Source organism: Onychomys torridus, chromosome 9 (assembly GCF_903995425.1).
Source record: "Onychomys torridus chromosome 9, mOncTor1.1, whole genome shotgun sequence".
Lineage (NCBI taxonomy): Eukaryota > Metazoa > Chordata > Mammalia > Rodentia > Cricetidae > Onychomys > Onychomys torridus.
In genome coordinates, this window is record NC_050451.1 from 37020350 (window position 1) to 37039808 (window position 19459).

A 19459-nucleotide genomic window follows, 5' to 3' on the forward strand; every position below is an offset into this window, starting at 1 on the left:
CTAGCCTGAGAGGAGACATATCTTGCCAATGACCCGTCCTTTGGTTCTGGGTGAGATTGTTACTTAACACAGAAACCTAAAGGAAAGGCCTGACAGTTGTCTCGTAAGTGAAACTTTGGTTACTAGTACTCAGATACACATTCAAAGTGGCTTATCAGGTCGTTTCCTATCACTCTCCCTTCAAAAACCAACCTCCAGGGGTCTGGTGGCATGCTGCAGCACTCACTGTTCAACACCATGTGTAAGTTCTAACTCGAAGTAATCTACAGCGACAAACAGCTGCTGCCGCAGATGTGACTAAGGGTTCTACGAGATGCAGTAAAACAGGCCCATCTAGGGGAAATGGCTTCGGCAGGTTAGAGATGAAATGCCTCACAAGAAAGCACAATGTGAACATTTGACATCGACTGCAAAACATTACGAATCACACTAACTGCCTCGCCTGAGCCCAGGATGACAGAGGCAAGGCCAGCACCGTTCCCAACAGATTAACCTTCAGAACAAATCAGAACAAAATAGCCGGTGGGATCTGTCTTCTGCTTTCTCCTTGTGAGAATCAACTAAAACGGGAAACACTGGAAAGGCAAGTGAGTCTGTACCCAAGCACTGAGCCTTCTGATCACAACCACGTCTGGACACTAAAGTCAATGAGTGACACAGTGAACCTCACTGCTCTCTTTACAAATCAGCTGCAAACTGTCTCTGATTTTGGAAGAAAACCAATAAAATCTCAACTAGTCCTAAAGAGGATCTGAAAGAAGAGGAAGTTTCTTAAATGTCAGAAAGCAGTGTCTGTCTGAATTTTAACCTTGGCCAGGCCTCTCATGGCCAATAGTCCTTGTGAACAAGAAAGGAAAATGCAGAGCATTTTTAGAAATTACAAAGTTTAGAGACAAAATGACTGATCGTACCATACTCTAAGCATGAGTCCTCAGTGTCCAGGAGTACTCAATAATCTCCCGCACAAACTGGAAAGGAGGGAGTCCCAGCAGGTGCCCTGCAGAATGGTTAGTCTATAAGGCTTTCTTTGTAAACGGCCTGGCCCTCCCCATACTGGTTCTTCATGCCCTTCTCCCACATCTCTACCCTATCACCTAAGCCCCACCTGGCAGCGTCTCTCCCCAGGCTTGGGAAGAGTTATTGCACTAAAGAACAGAACAGTACAAGAACACCTTGGAGCAAACAGCAGCACACGTCCACACACTGCCCTGATTATTAGGGAATCTCTACAAATTATCTGTCTTTTATCAACTGCTAAAGAAACTTCTAAACTACTTGCGGTACTTCCAATTTCCTTCACCCCCATTCTAAGAATGCTTCTGGAAAGCCAGACATTCAAGACTTCACACCCCCTACTAACTTGAGAATCAGTGAGAGAACGATGGTGCTGTGTGTGCCTGCAGCAGGTAAGACTCTTCCTAAACAGTAACGGTGATGGCTGTCCGTTCACAACTATTCAGTCTTTACATCCAGAAGTATTATAAGAAAACACACAATCTAATGACTTACTTTTTAAAATGACACATTATGTCTTTTATTATGATGGGTTGGATGAGGATGAGAAATAGCTGTTTGTAATCTTTAAAACAAGGCACCGAAAAGCATCTTCATTTCAGAGTTTTATTGTGTTGCACTGAAGGAACAGCAGGGTAGTTACACAGTTCTCTCATTCATTTTTGAAAATCTAAAGTACTTGCAAATTCTTAATACCTTGACCACTGGATTAGAACAGTAAGCACAATATAACCAATTTCTTAGTAAATAATGTCTTACAAATAAAAACACATTTAAAATAGCTTTAAATGCATTCTTTACAGGTAATCAGCATATGTTTCTATCACTTATGCTCAAGAATCAAAGCAAGTGTGTTACTCTGGTGGAAATGAGGGACTCCTCTCTCATGCAATGTACAGGGATAATAGTCAAGTCGACAGGGAAAGAAACCCCACTCTTCTTACTGTCCTGTCCATACATAATCATCTACAGTGATAACTAAGGAAACCTACCATGTTTCCCACAAGTCAGATACACATTTCAGTTCACCAGAAGCACCTCGTATCTACAGCTAATTTATACTTGAGCCCATCAAGCCCTCTAAACAAAGCTCCCAATGGACTCAGGGCAGTCAGTAATTAATGCAATAACTCGGAGGGTTATGGCTGTTCCTTAAGAGTGCAAGTTCAACCTGTCAACACCAGAGGTAATCATTTTATATTAATTTATACGTAATTCCATTTAAAGTCTTTATCCAAGTATAACATATGAAAACAGTCTTTCCACAAGCAAAAAATGTGGAAACATTTAAAAAATAAGGAGTCATTTTTTTTTTTAAAGTAACTTATCAGATTCCATAGGCTACTCTTGGAAACAGGACCTTGCTGATAGAATCCCTTCATTAGTGGCGTTTTGCATGCACTTAACTGGACCGATTCTTCTGTGTTGTTCTATGAGCTCACCAAAACATAGATCATGCTGAAAGGAAGAGAGAAGCTGTTAATTCAAACACTCCTAATAACAAAACCCAAGAGCACAACAGAGCCGAGCCTGCTTTATATAGCCTGCTCATACATGGTAGCATACACCACGGAAGAGACCACTGCCAAGTTCAGAGTGTGTTTTTAAGTTGCATTTATGGACTTTTGCCTACTGTCCCCTATTTCTTTTCCAATTTTTGCAAGCAGAACAGTGGGACTGAACACTCAATGAAGACCAGAGCGGAGAGCAGCAGTCCAAACAGCACCGTCTGGAGCAGCATCTCTGGAGAGCTGGCTCAGGGCTGCAGCTGTTACTCCTCCACAGGCATGACCTCACTCAGCCCTCCAAGCACTCTCAGGAAGCTGGTGCTGTTACTGGTCCCATTTCATTACAGCCTACAACAGCTCTAAGCAACAGAAATGGGGACAGCAAAAAGGTATACAACCAGGCGGGGAGCAGTAAATGTGTGATTTAGGCTCACAAAGTGCCAAGGGCAACTCTACATCAACAGTGACAACAGAAAGGCACTGGGAGGAGCCAGGGGAACAGAGGAAAACAGTGCATGTAAATCTTAGGAAATAAAAGCATTAAAAAAAGAAAAAGAAAGAAAAGAAGGGAGGGAGGGAGGGAAGAAGAGGGGGGAAGGAAGGAAGGAAGGAAGGAAGGAAGGAAGGAAGGAAGGAAGGAAGGAAGGAAGGAAGGAAAAAGGCACTGGGGATGGTGCAGAATGCACATTCTTATCATACCCAAACAAAGCTAGGAGCTGAGAACACATGGATAATTTTAAAACAAAACATGAATATTCCTACAACTGTGCAACTCTTTACTCATGTTTTTCTCTTTCTTTCTTTTTGTAAATGTATTTATTTAGTATGTATACAGTGTTCTGCCTACATGCCAGACGAGGACACCAGATCTCATTACAGGTGGTTGCTGGGAATTGAACTCAAGACCTCTGGAAGAACAGGGAGTGCTCCTAACTTCTGAGCCATCTCTCCAGACTCATGTTTTCTCTTTCATCAAGGATATTTTAAATGCCCACTACATTCCAGCAGTATCCAGACAGCATCTAAAAAAATCTAAAAACACTGGGTGTGGCGGCACACACCTTTAATTCCAGCCCTTGGGAGACAGAGACAGGCAGATCTCCAAGTTTGAGACCAGCCTGGTCTCAGAGCGAGTTACGGGACAGCCAGGGCTACACAGAGATCTTATCTTATTTCAAAACAAATTCTTATCTCAAAACAAAACAAGCAAAAAAATTACAGTGAAAATCAGCAAGAAATTGGAAAACAGATGGAGTCTCACCATTCAGAACCTAGTCATAGCTGGAGATGGCGCAGCAGGAAAGAGAGGGTCACAACCAGAGACAGAACCTACTCACTGGACTTCCTCCAGGCAACGTCTCCAGGTGCATACATGACAACCTCTCAACATAACCTAACACTTCGTTTGCCCTTTTCCATTATGGAAACTCATACGTGACAGAAACAAATGTAAACGAAGCGTAGCAGATAATAAATGTAAATTAACAGAGGCTGCATTATCCCACCTGAAGCAGCTCATTTGTAATGTTTCCGTTATTTTATGTATTTGGGTGTTTGGCCTGCATGTCTGCCTGTGCACCACATGTGTGCAGTACCCTCAGGGACCAGGTGAAGGCGATGAATCCCCTGAAACTGGAGTTATAGATGGAGTTACAGTTAGGAACTCTATGTGGTTTCAAACTTACCCGTATAGGTAGTAAAAAAAGGCTAGAAGGTAAAAAGCTAGTTTGCACCATCCTTCCTTCTGACAGTAGGCCAGAATGTCTGCGTTCATGATGGTCGTCGGGTCGTAGAGTCCAGGGCCGCTCATCACTGGTCTACTCATATACCTGAAATAAGCACAGTCATTACAGGTGAGGAGGGTTTTCTTTTCCAGCACTGGCTACACGGAGTGGCGCTCCAGACACAGGGCACACCTCTGCTTGCAGGTCCCATTCCTTACTTTTACCATGTAAATCTTAAAACTACAGACCCTAAATAACAAGAATGGACAGCTACATCTGGACTCTTAGATTTCAGAAACCCAAGAAAAACAGGAGTAATTGTAAATCAGAAAGCTAAGTGTTTGCATTCTTCTTCTAAGACTTATTTTTATTTTATGAGTAGGAGTGATTTGCCTGCATATATGTATGTGTACCATGTGTATGTGTGTGCAGTGCCCACAGAGGCCAGAGAAGGGTGTCAGATCCTCTGGAACTAGAATTACAACAGTTATGAGCCACCATGTAGTGATGGGAACTGAACCCAGGTCTTTGAATCACCTCTTTAGGCCCACAGTGTTCCTTTTAACGTTTTATCTCAACACAATTTTACACTCCCAGAAGGAGCAGGGCCCTTTTCCCAGAGTCTCCTTGTTACACTGTCCATACTTGCTCTGCACCCCTTCTCTTTCTGCTCTGCACCCCTTCTCTTTCTGCTTCTAACCACCAATAGTTTTTCTGAAAATTTTCATTCAGTTAAAGACATAACAGCACTTTCCACCAAAACATGTCTACACATACTTACTAAAAGTGAGAGAGATGAGATTCTGACGCCCATTTAAAACAAAGCTTTCAACTTACAGGGAGTGAGGGGTAAAAAAAACCACTATTCAGGCCAGGCATTAACTATATAAGCTTATGCAATCTGCTTTTCGTGTTTTAAAAATTATAAGAAATGAGAAATTATAGTATAAAAAAGACAAATATTGTACATTCTGGTTCATATGACGTTTAAAATGGGCAAAACTAATCTCAACTGATAAAGGTTGAAGGTCTCGGGGAGACAACTTGATTCTCTCAGAAAATCTTCTGAGGGCCAGAAGTGCTGTATCTTCATCTTTGTGAGTTCACGTGTACATATGTGCATGACAATTCACTTATTGTCCACGTCAGACTTGTGTGTGCTGTGTCGAAGCTCCTCTGAGGACTAGGGAAGCAAGTACTGTGAGGACAGTGTCCTGAGCTGAGTCCACATTAGCTAACCAAATAGTCATGTAGACATACAGTATCAAAGATGACCTGTCCTGAGCTGAGTCCACACTAGCTAACCCAACAGTCATGTAGACATACAGTAACAAAGATGACCTGTCCTGAGCTGAGTCCACACTAGCTAACCCAACAGTCGTGCAGACATACAGTAACAAAGATGACCTGTCCTGAGCTGAGTCCACACTAGCTAACCCAACAGTCGTGCAGACATACAGTATCAAAGATGACTGATGAACCACAGCAGATTTCAACTTTAATTACAGAAACATTTGAAGTGTATTTAAGTATTACCTCCAAATATGATATGCCAAAAGGGGCATATTGAGACCCAGTGTGAGCCACTCTGCTGCACAAAGAAACATGACACAGAAGAAAGCATGGATGAGGTACTCTGGAAGAACAAGCTGAAAGAAAACCAGAAGCCGTTAGTTAGCACAGGGCGGGCCTTGTAGCTGCTTATCTGGAAAGCAATGACAACCAAGTTTCCACTTAAAAAACCACTGTTTTCTTAGAATTGGAAATCAAAGATGCTACTGAGTACTATCTCCATATTTGACTTGTAGCTGCTTATCTGGAAAGCAATGGCAACCAAGTTTCCACTTAAAAAACCACTGTTTTCTTAGAATTGGAAATCAAAGATGCTACTGAGTACTATCTCCATATTTGACTTTTTACCAAAAGTACGATTATAAGCAAACTGGTCAAAGGTTACGAAGCTTTCACTTCAACAGTAAGGTAAGAAATTTAAAACTCAAATTCTTAAAGCAGCAAGTTAAATTGCAATTACCACCCAGATTGTTCGATTACTGGTGAATCAAGTAGAATGCTTTTATTTCCATCATTCAGCAATAAAAATACAAAAAAATAAAATAATCTGAGCACATGCAACATGATTTAAAAAAAAATCCATAAAACAAATTCCCATTTGTAAGTTTATGTTAGTGTTTTTAAGCCTTTAACAAAACCAAGAATGTTACAGGTACAATATTTAGCAAGTCACATCACTTTCCCACAAGTTGTTAAATGGAAAGCCAACCAGCCAACATCTCAGCACAGCTGGGGAGAACACTGAGGCACACAATGCAGGAGACACACTTTCTGCAATGTAGGAGGGAAAAGACGCGATTCTTAACCATGAAAGAAATTGCCAGGTTCCAGAGTTCCCGTTAGACTTTTTGTTCCCTTGTGCCTACTTATCAACAAAATGTACATGGCAGAAGGCCAGTAGAACCTCAGACCTCAAAAAAGAAAATAAGACTTTTCATAAGCAGTAATGAGGAAATTAATTCAAACAAGGTGAACTTATAAAATGACCAAGACTTAGTGATATGTTTTAAATCCTTTTATACCCTAAATGGTTCAATCTAATCTAATGAATTATTAAATAAAATATCAAAACTATATAAGGCCAATCCTAACCCAAACCCCTAAGTCACAGCTGCAAAGCCTAAGTTATCAACTAGTTTTACAGCAGGTTAACACAGTGTTCGAGTCAGGCCTTCCTGTGTAAGCCATGGCTGTAATAAAATCCTGTATACTCAAGCCCATCTTTAACACTCCCACATGACTTTTTCCAGCTCAAAGCCAGATGGTGAACTAAGTTTCCCTAGTGCTGGAACTCAAATCCAGGGCCATACATACTGAGCAACACTACTCCACTGAGCTAGATACCCAGACCCAGCATCAGATTTTTAATGAACATTATTTTAAATAAAATCCTAGTAGAGCCAACTAATCTAAGTCACTAATCAGATACTTTCTGTGTATTTAAGCAATATGATAAGTAACTAATATAAGCTCCACATATGCATGCATATGCAAATATTATATACATTATATATATCTTGATTTAAGGTCAAATTACTATAAACAAGCTAATGTCCAGAGGACATCTTGGAAACTCCCTAACCACACCCAGAACAGACAGAGAAAAGCATGCACTACCAATGCCACAGGAACTGCTTTCCCAACACCAGTTTAAAAGACAGGATGCCGCTTTAAACTCTGACAAGCCTACTTCAGCCTGAAGCCACTGAGACCTAACCAAGTCAATCACTGTCCGCTACACCAAGACTGAGGCGAGCAGAGGGGGCTGGCATCAAACGGCCCGTCACTCTTAGGCATCCTCAGAGGACTGCTAGTACTACACTTGACTTGCAGTGTCTACCCGGTCCAGTAAGAAGCAGACCGCACCTCAAAAATGTCCAGAAACGTTTATTATATACTTCTCACAAAAATCAGAGCTTTCCAATCATTCCATTACCACTAAACTCATCCTATGTTCCACCCAAAGCTCATATTAAGACTAGTATCCAGAAAACAATACTTCATGCAAACATGGCTGAAATGAATAGGCCTGAAACATATATGCTCTTGTTAAGTTTACATTTTTTTAAATAATACTTGTCTTCCCCCATACTTTGGCAGAACTGTCAAAACAAATTTCAATAGGGAAAACTGTCAGATGCACTGCTGTTCAGCCAATTCTCGGCACCCTATCCAAAACACAGCGTAGGGCTAGGACAATGGCCTTGACCCTCCTGGAGCTAGATATCCAAGCACGTGTCTTTTCTCAGTATGAATATCTTTCCATTGAGAAAAGCCAGAAATCACACACTATATTCTATGATGAAATCTGTCCCTCTTAAAGCTACAATAAATTAAGAAAACACAGTTTGAGCTTCAAAAATCAGGCTGTCTAGCTTGTAAGTGTGGTCTCTGCCTTAACCTCTGACCTTAGCCTTGGTCAGAGCACCCAGACCTCATAAAGCAACTCAACCAACTGTCCTACCCCTGAGGGTAACTACTCACCTACCTCAAGGAAAACTCCAGGGGAAATGCTTCTGGGCAGAGCCTGACGCCAGGAAGTGGTTCTAGCTAGTACCCTCATCATGAGTTTCTGAAATAATAAACTGCTGAAGAACAGAAAATACTAACCAACCAAAGAGATTCCAGCTTCCTGAGAGCTGGTTTTAACGACCAAGGCAAAGATGTTCTAAGTGCATACCTGTTACTTTCCAACCAAAAAAGGCATCCTCTCACTTTTACTTCCTACAAGCAAAGGAGCCAGTGAATTAAAACTTGGGATTGTACCTACCCTGAGCCTTACTGTAAAGGTTCTCTACGGACAAACCACACACCTACACCACTCACATTTACCTGGAAAACAAGAATTAGTAGCAAACTGGCTTTTCCAGGTAAGAGCCTGGGCACGCGACTGCACTGGTCTCCTCACTGTCCTGAAGGAGCTTTGAGGGTAGCCCTGCTTTCTACTGTTTTTCTACTGTTTGTCTGTGGCCTTAACACAAGCAACTCGTTAGTTTCTGACCAAGAGGCCAAATCCAACCTACAGTCTAGAGAAGAATCTTCCTTCAGATGCCCTGTATGTATCCACACTCAACCCAAACCTCGGAGCCACATTATGAATAAATCTATGGACCAGGAGACTGCTTTAGAAATCTGAGGCCAATACAACAGACTAGGAATAACCACACAGACATCTGTACACAAACTGCCAGCTACAAAATTCTGGTATCTTGGGGCCACAAACAAGAATCTGTGATCCAAGCACAGAGCTGAAACAACCACTGCATGAACCCATTTGTTCTACCAGACACAGGACCAGAGATGAAACTAGATCCAGCAGCTAAGCCCACACTAGAGTCCATGTGTCCAAGTCACAGCCTGAGAATAACTTCCCCACAACTAACGTCATTTTACATTGGCCACCTTCCAAACACTGCACTAAGTAATTTAATATAGATGTGCCTATGGCTATAACGTAAAAATGCATACGCATTTAACAGCTTTCCCTACTTGACTGGGCCAGCAAGCAAACATTTGCATAAAATATGGAGTTTCATGAAATCATAACCCTCGACAGCGTATGAACAAGCACACTGAGCAGAACAATACAGATACAGATGCCCTAACCCTCCCCACGAGATGATGAGGCATCAAAACATTCAACTTTTATAAAAAGCAGTACACACCTTTAGTGCAATTTTGACTCTTTTTATCTTTTTGACCTTTTCAACTGTCTTTGGCCGACAATGTAAAAAGCAGATTGGAAGAATGTTAGTATGGCAGCTGACAAGTTCACCAGCAGATTAATAACAACAGTTGAGTGTGACTAAAGAACACTTTTATTCTGCCTACTTCAGAGACATTCAAAGATAGCATGCTACCAAGAATACTGGCCAATTTCCAGTTACAGCAAGTTAAAAGCAAGTACGTTGTTAAAGTCTAAAGATAAAGGCTACGTCATAACTTACAGGATTCAGAGTATTACACTGGTCTATAGGATTCTTGTAATCAGTCTTCAGCTCATCAAATGCTATGATCTAAAATAAAATTAGAACAGTTAGGACCATTCACTTTAATATAAAGTAGCAACAAGCCTGCCCCAACCATCAGAACATCAATGAATAAAACAGAAGTTTTAACATTTCAGCACCAATTTACACAAAACTGAATGTACTAAAAAGCACAAGAATTAAAGACCTGAAAACATGTCACTATGACGACAATGACCTGAGCCCACTGTGACCTTCAATTTCAGTCTCCTCCAGGCTTCCGGAAGTTCAGGTTGTTTTCTCTATACGATGAGCCTTTCCTACCTATACCGCTCCTTATGCAAAGTCTTCCTCAGCCTGAAAACCCTCTTCCCATTCCCCTCCTTCTATGGCTGTGCCCTGACTTATCTGAGGATAAGTATCCCTGTATCCCTGTATCCCTGTCAGCATCTCTCCTTTTGTAACCCTGCCAGTACAGCATCTCTCACTCTGGAATCCTCTATTTGCATGCAGGTGTGTCTGCCCCAGTGGACGTGCGGGCCTCGGGGAGAACGACCATTTTTAATTATCTGTGCAACCCTCTCCCTCGGCACGGTGCTCTGGGACTCCAGGACAGACTCAAATGATTCCACTTATTCCCAATCACACACATTGCTAAGGCTATTTTTGCCCACGCTTCTAAAAGAAGACAGCTTTAAACCTAAGTGTCTTAATATCCTTACATAAAGAATCAAAGCTGGGGATACACACCACTTTGTGGCATTAACTCGGGTATCAGACAGAGCTGTTCTGTTGGTACCACAGGTCCTAGCTGCCTCTCTGGTCTTTAGATGTGTATGGGACCACTGGCTATCATCCATGACCAATGGTTACCTATTTCTAGCTTCCACTGTGCTCACTTTTCAGTTAGAGGTCTTAGTTTCAAAAGAGCACAGGTTTCTCTTAATCTCTAGATGCATATAAAACACCCTAACCTTCTGTAATCAAAACCCTAACTAAACAGGAACAGGAGGAGAAAATAACTGAAATATTAAAATGTAATATCCAAGGAAGCCAGAAGTTTGAGAGGAGGAGGGGCATGGGAGGAGCTGGAGGAAGGAAAAGAAATGGCGGGAAATGGTATAATTACATTTTAATTTTAAAATGTGAAAAAATAATTACTTAAAAAACTAAAATTAAGAAAATAGATGACATCTTTAAAAAAAAATAGAAAGAAAGAAAGAAAGAAAGAAAGAAAAGAAAATAGATGGCTGTTGGGTAGAGAACTCCTGCTCAAGCAGAGGCTACATGGGCCTCCAGAACTCCAGTGTCGGGGGCTAGCTGGGAACCTGCAGGAAACCCTGGAGATTTGATCAACAGCAGAAATGGGGCCCCAAGCCAGGTGTGGAGTCAGCAAGAGAATTTACATGTCCCCTTTTCACTGGCCTGAAAATGAACCTTACAGAAGTTTTCAACTCACACACAGTGGAGGAGAAGAGAGGCAGAAAACAATACCAAGCCACAATAAAACTCCAGTTTCCATGTAACTTTCAAGCCCACCCTTCTAAAGTCCTAGGATTACACAAATAAAATTATCTCAAGTTCAAAAATGAAAGATAAAAAAAAATGTAATATTCAGGGCAGCAAAGTTTTCACTGTGTACATTACTATGGCCCAGGGTCTAAAATATTAATGTGGTGCAACATATTACTTAATGGAAGGGAGCCATAAAAAGTAGGAAACAAAAACCCTACTAGATTAAAATTTTTAAATGTAGAGTACTCAACAAAAGGGATTTCCTTTGTCAATGATTTCTAACACAATAAATGTTAAAAGTATAAATGTGCAGTTAGAAGGAAATAAGCTTGATCAGTTATGAATATTAACAGTCAGCTACATCACACTATCTGGGGATACATTCCCAATCTACTTTAGTAACAGAAGTTCAAGACAAGAACCGCAACCGCAATAATACGATTATTTGCATTTAGCAAGACTCAAGTGAATAGCAAATTAACATAAACCATTTTTGGAGGCAGGACTTCATGTAATTCAGAATCAAATACAGCCAAGAAGGAATTGGGGACTTCTGGTCATCCTGCCACCACCTCCCAGCGTTGGGATCACAGGTGTACAGCACTCTGCCCCGTTTATGTGGGATTTATACAGAACTGAGATGTGTAGGGTTCGGTGCATATTAGGCAAGAACTTTGCCAACTGAGCTACTGTCAAACCAATCCTTTTTTTTTTTTTTAATCAGTTTTTTTCAGTTGTTTTCTAGGGATCTTTTGGTAAATTGCTAAATGGGACTCTAATAGAGTAACGTTCACTAAACATAAACTTGAAATTATTTCCAAAAAAGTACAGTAATTATCTGCACTAAGGAATCCTTGAGCCTAAAAGCTAGCTCTCCACTGATTGTGTCACAAATGTTTTTCTTAAGTCTGTACTTAAAATTATCCACTTCACCTAGGCACCTTCCTTTCTAAAGAAATTACCCATTTTTTTAAAAGTGCAGTTCAGGCGTTTCTTAAACTAAAGCATAGAATGTGGAAAATGTGGGCAAAGTGCCCAGCACAACTCTCTTCTTCCATCCTTGAGGACATTTTTTTTTTTTTTTTTTTTTTTTTTTTTTTTACAAAAGCAAATGACTTAAAGCCACATCTACAGATGGGAAGGAGCCAGACTTAGCTTCATCGGAAGCCACGGTGGGGTCAGCTCACATTGGTAAGTTATCCTACTGTTCTTCCACCAAAGGGCAGAAGATGTTCCAACAGTTTTTGGCTCCTTTAAGAAGAGTTTTGAAGTAGTAGTTATTTCTGCCTCGGTAAACAGCCTACACCAGCATTCCCCACTCCACAAGCAAACAGGCTCTAAACAGGCTTAGCAAAAGGAAAGGGACCTGCGGTCTCACTCGACTTCTGAGACTTCTGCAACATGTTACTGCTGGCCATTTAGTCATGCACACGATGGTGATGAAACCTGACTTAAAATTTACACGAGGCTCAACTCGCTCCTTCATTCAAACTATACCATTATTCCAGAAGGTATTGCAAGGGGTAGAAACAAATGAGATCAACTTTTGAGGATTGCTGATCTCCAGAGAGCTCTCAGTACTAAGCGGTAGAGAAACTCATGATTTTCTATCTCAAAGAGAACTGTCACCAGGGCCGAGCACGGTATGAACGTACATCCACCCTACAACGATATGAGGAGGTGAAGGTTGCAGAAGATTTATCAAAATAAAATTAAACCACCCCCTATTAAATCAAGCAGCCCTGACCACAGACGGTGGAAGGGTGTCTCCTGAAAAGCTCCCGTGATCCAAGTATGACTTAAGGGGAAAACTCGGGAGACGCGGCCAACTTAGTAATCAATCCAGGCTGCGTCAAAGTTCACCAGGAACCAGTATCCGAACCACGGCGTTCTACTAGAAAATCGCCCATCAAAGCAGAGTTGGAAAGGCAGCTAAAGTAGCTTCTGTCTGATTTTGGCCGTGCTCCGAGGAAGCCTTAAAAGGCAAACTGTAATTCGAGGATAAAAATTCGGAAAACTTCACGCCAAAGAGCGGCCGTTCGGTGCGCACTGGGCATCCTCCCCGATGGAGGACGCAGTCAGCCCGGCGCACAGACACACACACACACGCCCGTCCGCCCAGCCCTGCTCGCGGATAGCGGAGCGCGGCCTGGGCCCGCACGCAGCGGCGCAGACACCGGGATCCCGCACGCCCGGCCCTCCCGACCCCCGGCCCGGGAGCGCGCAGCCCCGCGTCCACGGCCCCTGCAGCCCGGCCACGTCCTGGCGCGCGCCGGCCGCCGGGGCCCCGCTCAGCCGCGGGCCCGGAGTGCAAGATGCTGCGCCGTCGCTCGCCCTCCTTCCCCCTGCCCCGGCTACTCACGTGCCAGATGGCGAAGAAGATGAGCGCGGCGGTGAGCAGCAGCGCCAGCATATAGCAGAAGGCCGCGAAAGTGAACGCCATGGCCGGGGAGGAGCTGCCGGGCGCGCCGGGGCCAGCGGAGAAAGGCGGCGCACGGCCCTCTGGGTAAAACCATTCACTTCCCCGGGCCTCAGCCTCCACCGCCACCGCGGCCACCTCCCGGCGCGCCTGCGCACAGGGTCTCCCGCGTGCGCGCCCCCTGATGGCCGGAGTCTGCGTAGCACGTCTGTTGTCAGCACAGTTGATCTGGTCGTTGAATGAATGCCCAGTTTGTTCCACAGACTGTTCTTCTGCTTGAGAGGTAAACATAAACGTGCCTGTATCGAAAGGATTTAACCTCCTGCCAGAAACGAGCGACTCCATAATAGTGTTATAACCTGTAAACAGGTACCCGTGCGTGCTATGAAAGGTCAAAGAAATCCCTCCTCGGAGCTTATCTGAGGTTCATACGATGATAAATCCAGGCACAGAGAAGGGAGCGCTAGTAATACGGGGGAAATAGGTCGAATGAGCAAAGGCCGAGATGGGAAAAGGAAAGAAAAGCTTCTGTCTTGGGTGCAACTAGCAATGGATCTGTTAGTGGAACATACGTGAAATAGCACTGAGAGGTCAGTTCATAGACAGCAAACTGTGTTCAGTCAGGAGCTCAGGTTTACACCCAGACCTCCTCCGGGGAGCTTGTGGTTTGTTTTGTTTTGTTGTGTTTCAACTGTTTTGCCTATCATAGGATTTCAAAGATTTTTTCTCATTGCAACCCTGTGACATCATAAAGACCACAAATTAGAAAGCCAGTGATGGAGAACAAAACCAAAATAAAATTTCTACAGAACAGCACCTGTTTCACTTTTAATGGTGGCTGCAACCCACAAAAGCGATTCGCCACCTACTTACCAGCTGCTGCTGATGGAAGTGAGCATTATTCCAGGCTTTTAAGCAAGAAAGACATGCTATATTTGCATTGAAATTTGCTTACACTAGCAAATTGTATAGAATGGTTTAGAAGGTATATTCAGTCTGTCTCAGAGACTTTCTGCAGTGGTAGACATTTGTTCTACTGGAATCCATGCAATTCAACAGCCACTGGCTACTTGTGGATACAAAGTGGCTAAGAGGGATGAGGCATTGAACTTTTGCATCACTTTAATCAATTAAAATTTATTTTAAAGTTAAATTTATTTATTTATTGTGTGAGCGCACACTCCCTGGTCTGTGGTGAGTGGAGGATGCCCTGGGTGAAGGTGTGCTATTGATATGGACCCCAAAGCCTCAGATCCACAGGAAAATGGCAAATCCCCTTACACTCCCAGGCTCCGGGAAATGGCAAAATCTTTCTGTGGTCTGTGTGTGGATGTGCTCCTACTGAGATTTACTAAACCTGCCTCCTTCCTTGTTCAGCTATATGCACTAACCGCTTCTCCCTGTTCACTACTTAGTAAACACACTAAGCTTCAAGGATGTTGAGCTTCCTCCATCCAAGAAAGAGCCCAGTCCTCCTGCCCAGCTGTTCTTACGTGTGTGTCTACCTTTTATTCATCCACTCAACACCCCAATCAGAGCCATTCCTGGAGACCATGCAACAACAAGGCATAGGTCAGTGAACAAATTACAGGAATCAGTTCTACCATGTGGCTCCCAGGGACGAAACTCAGGTGGTCAGGCTTTGCCAAATGCCTTTACCCAGTGAGCCAATTCACCAGCCCTCAGCTGAACTTCAAATAGCTACGTGTAGCTAAGGTACTGGACAGTGAAGGTCTGTATGGCATGTGAAAATTGTACTTTTCAGATAGACAGAGGCGCACTTCAGTTCTGAGGGATCTGATGCCCTCTTCTGGCCTCCACAGGCACTGCACACACATAGTACATGGAGGCAAAACACCCATACAAACTAGTGGTATCGCTGGCACTCAGTGTCTTCATGTGACTCATATGGCTGTTACTATGCATACAGGATACATCTACCATCACACACACACAAAAAAAAATAATTCTATTGGATAAACAGTAAAATAACTGCTGGAGAAAACACCCACTTTAATGAGGGCAAAGAGCTAATTAAATCAACCAACCATACAAGGTAAGGGAACTAATCAGTCTACCTGACGTTTTGGAGGGCCATTACAGTGAACAATCTGTGCCCTGCATCCAAACAGCCCTTAGTATTACCTGGGATTTACATTAACTCTTAAAACACAGGAGTGTTTACAGTACACATCAAGCTCCTGCTTCTAGTGTATACAGAGGTGGAGCTGAATGCTTACTGATCTATACATTCTCTTTCCATGTCTCTCCGGTCTCTCTTCCTCCCTGGCTCAAATTTTCTTCCTATTAGTTTGCCTCCAAATCTCCTACTGATCAGGCCCTCCAACTCATATAACGAGACACTGCCAGTCAGGCATTGATGACCTAGAAGGTAAATCCTACAAAGCATCTAGTCTCAGAAAAAGACTGGGAGCAGTTCAGATGCATGCCTGAGAAACGTCTGCACCCCAGACTGGGTAATGCTGGTGTTACAGGATGAATGGGAGGCACTAGGCCATGGGCTGTATAAGATCTCAGCAGGAACCAGCACCATCTTGCCAAAATCTAGGGAGTCTTTTAGCAGGCCAACTTGGTTTTTCTTTTGTTTGTGTTCCTCTTATCACCTGTCCACGGTGGGTGCTTCCAACTGACAACAGGATGCACTTCGCCCATTGTTCTTCCAGCTGGGAGACCATCTTGGCCTTCTGGTCAGCACCAAGTCCGGTCCACACCAAGGAGACAATCCTTCTTTGGCTCAGGAAGCTCTGAAGTCCCTCGGCCACTGCCAAGAGAGACAGGATTGGGTGGTAACAGAAAAGAGCAAGTCTTGAACTGATCTGAAATCTACCTTCATTCAACTCCAGGACTCTCATAAAGGTAGAGCAATGGGGGTGGGCAAGCTATCTCAAGTTACATAGTGTTTTGGGAGGTGTCTCAGTTGGGTTTTCCATTGCTGTGAAGAGATGTCATGACCACGATAACTCTTAGAGAGGAAAACATTTAATTGGAGCTGGCTTATAGTTTCAGAGGTTTGGTCCATTATCATCATGACAGAAAGCATAGCAATGTGCAGGCAGATTTGGTGCTGGAGAAGGAGCTGAGAGGTCTACATCTGGATCAGCAGGCAGCAGGTGGTGAACTGGCCTGAGTTTCTGAGACCTCAAAGCCCACTCCCTAGTCATGCACCACCTCCAACAAAGCCACACCTACTCCAAGGCCACACCTCCTAATAGTACCACTCCCTATGGGCTTATTGGGGTCATTTTCTTTCAAACCACCACAGGAGGATAGAGAACTGTTCGTTGAGTAAGGATTCACCAAGCACAAAGAATAATGTAGGACAACAGTTCCCAATCTGCCACAAGAGGTTTGTGTATTTGGAGAAATAGTAATCGTCTCTGGAAATTACAAGTGGCTGTGGGTAACACAGGAATCTACACCTGTGACCAAGACATAAATCTTGGAGGGAACAGCTATGAAATTGGGGAAGCCAAGAAGGGTAACAGAAATTCTGGGTTGCCCTTAATCTAATATCATGGTTTAGACATTAAGTGTCCCCTGAAAAGATTTATGTGTTAAAGGTTTGATTCCTGACCTAGCAATGTTCAGAGGTGAGGTGTTGTGAAATTTTATTTTAAGATGTATTATGTTTGTTTATGCTATGGAACATTTGTTTTAATGGTGCAAAGATGAGTTGCATTCTTTTATGTTGCATTTGTTTAATTCTGTGAAACTGTGTTACTATGCCTGTCTAAAACACCTGATTGGTCTAATGAAGAGCTAGATGGCCAATAGCAAGGCAGGAGAAAGAATAGGCAGGGCTGCTGGACAGAGAGAACAAATAAAAGGAGAAATTTGGGAGAAGGAGAGAAAGAATGGGAAAAGTAGGAGAGGATGATACTAGGGGCCAGCCACCCAGCCACACAGCCAGACATGGAGTAAGACTGAAAGTAAGATTACAGAAGTAAGAAAAGGAAAAGGCCAAGAGGCAAAGGGTAGATGGGATAATTTAAGTTAAGAAAAGTTGGCTAGAAATAAGCCAAGCTAAGGTCGAGCATTCGTAAGAAAGACTAAGTCTCCATGTGTGATTTATTTGGGAGCTGGATGGTGCGCCCCCCAAAGGAGCCAAAAGAGTAAGAAAACAACAATAATTACATTTTTGTGTACCAATGTGAGGCCTGAATATCCATCTAGAGCCTGAGGAAGCTGGGGCGGGGGGGGGGGGGGACATGGCTTCTTTAAGAAGCTCTGCCGACAGCACAATACTTTTCACACTAAATAGAAACAAAACACCTAAATAAAAATGTCTGCTGCAGTGCAAGCATCAGCATTCTAGAGCTCTAGGAAGGTTGAATGCAGTTCTTGCTCACCTACCTCCAACCAGGCTATGAGCTTTAGGCTTGGCTTACACGACCTGAGAAGTGGCCCAAGCCAGCTGAGAACCATGAGGAGGATTCAGGTGTCACTTAGTAGTTTAAAGTTTGCTCACAAGTCCAAAAATGATACCCAGTAAAAGAGGTCCAGATGACAAAAAACAAAAACCCTCTAAACAGGATCCAGTGTGTTTTACAATGTGTGTATGCATAAGAAAGAAAGAAAAAGGGCATGGACAGTCACAGACAAAAAAATAGCTTAAAAATAATAAAGTCTTTAAATAGAGATGTAAAATTATAAAAAAGAATAAGCCACACAGACATAGGAAATACACAGCAGTCTGGATCCTGTATGTTATTGTGCTGGTTTTGAATTCTTTGAATGCTGAAGAGCAAAAGACAGCTTCTAGGAGACATGGGCTTGTGAACAGGACTGCAAAATTGAGCTAACTTAGATACTTTAGGGCTATCTTAACTTTTAAAAAAAGAAGTTAAACAAAAAAATGCATTTGTCAAATGGAAGTAAAAAATGCTTTGGGGAAGAGGTTTTGCTTTTGTTTCCATGGGAAACAAGAGGCTGTGGATTTGTTCCAGGTTAATATGGATCAGGTTTGAACAAGGACAACCTCCTGAATCTTGACAGGTGATATCTATCTGCTGTGAAATATTCCTTTACACTGTATGAATATATGTCACTGCAGAGGGAGGAGAGGAGATGAATGCACCATGCTAATAAAGGTACCATCACATTGCAGAGTATAAATAAGGAATGTGGGTTAATTTAAAATGTAAGAGCTAGTTAGTAATAATCCTGGGCTATTGGCAGAGCATTTATAGTTTATCTTAAACCTCTGTGTTGGTTATTTGGGAACTTGTGAATGAAAACTTCCACCTACAGTAGGACTTTGGGTAAATGATATATCAATGGATTCCTTGATGGATTCATAGTGAGATGACGTTGTTGGGAGGTAGTAGTAAGCAGGAAGTGGTACTTAATTGGATGAGGAAATCACAAGTGGTATATAGTGGTGTGAATGAGAATGGCTCCCATAGACTCATATATTTGAATGATTGGTCCCTAGAATGAAACTGTTTGGGAAGGATTAGAAGGTGTGGCCTTGTTGAAGGAGGTGTGTCACTGAGGGTGGGTTTTGAAGTTTCAAAATCCCATGCCACACCCAGTCTCTCTTTGCCTGCTTGCAGATCAGATGTGAGCCTGCCGCCACACTCCACTCCAAGCCATGATGATAACCGACTAACCCTCTGAAACTGTAAGTAAGCCCCCAAATAAATGGTTTCTTTTTCAAGCTGCCTTGTTCATGATATCCCATCATGATAAAAGAACAATGGCTAAGACAGGATGTCT

The 19459-nt window shown here is 42.8% G+C and overlaps 1 protein-coding gene and 1 long non-coding RNA gene across 3 annotated transcripts; one reads left to right on the top strand and one right to left on the bottom strand.

Moving 5' to 3' along the window:
* Positions 1-1606: 1606 nt before the first annotated feature.
* On the bottom strand, positions 1607-13879 carry Cnih1 (cornichon family AMPA receptor auxiliary protein 1). Of its 2 annotated transcripts, XM_036199747.1 has the most exons (6): positions 13664-13879; positions 9766-9834; positions 9484-9531; positions 5783-5895; positions 4208-4351; positions 1607-2472 (listed from the first exon to the last, which is right to left on the bottom strand). In XM_036199747.1, exons 1-6 carry the CDS (start codon positions 13742-13744, stop codon positions 2445-2447), a joined length of 483 nt encoding a protein of 160 aa, XP_036055640.1. In that variant the 5' UTR covers positions 13745-13879; the 3' UTR covers positions 1607-2444. The 2 variants fall into 2 exon arrangements, with proteins under 2 accessions (XP_036055640.1, XP_036055641.1); XM_036199748.1 differs by lacking the exon at positions 9484-9531 and having other exon boundaries at positions 13664-13876.
* Positions 13416-19358, top strand: LOC118591435. Its single transcript, XR_004945928.1, has 3 exons — positions 13416-14003; positions 16405-16597; positions 19297-19358. It is a non-coding gene; the product is annotated as an uncharacterized LOC118591435 (long non-coding RNA).
* The last annotated feature ends 101 nt before the right edge of the window (positions 19359-19459 follow it).

Bases quoted from the DNA above. Each gene is read 5' to 3' on its own strand.
- Cnih1 (XM_036199747.1), bottom strand. From the start codon at position 13,744: ATGGCGTTCACTTTCGCGGCCTTCTGCTATATGCTGGCGCTGCTGCTC. The intron at 5,896-9,483 runs GTGTGTACTGCT...GTTTTCTTTCAG, and splicing joins GAGTCAAAATTGCACTAAAG to CTTGTTCTTCCAGAGTACCT. The intron at 2,473-4,207 runs GTAAGTTTGAAA...TCTTCCTTTCAG, and splicing joins TTTTTTTACTACCTATACGG to CATGATCTATGTTTTGGTGA.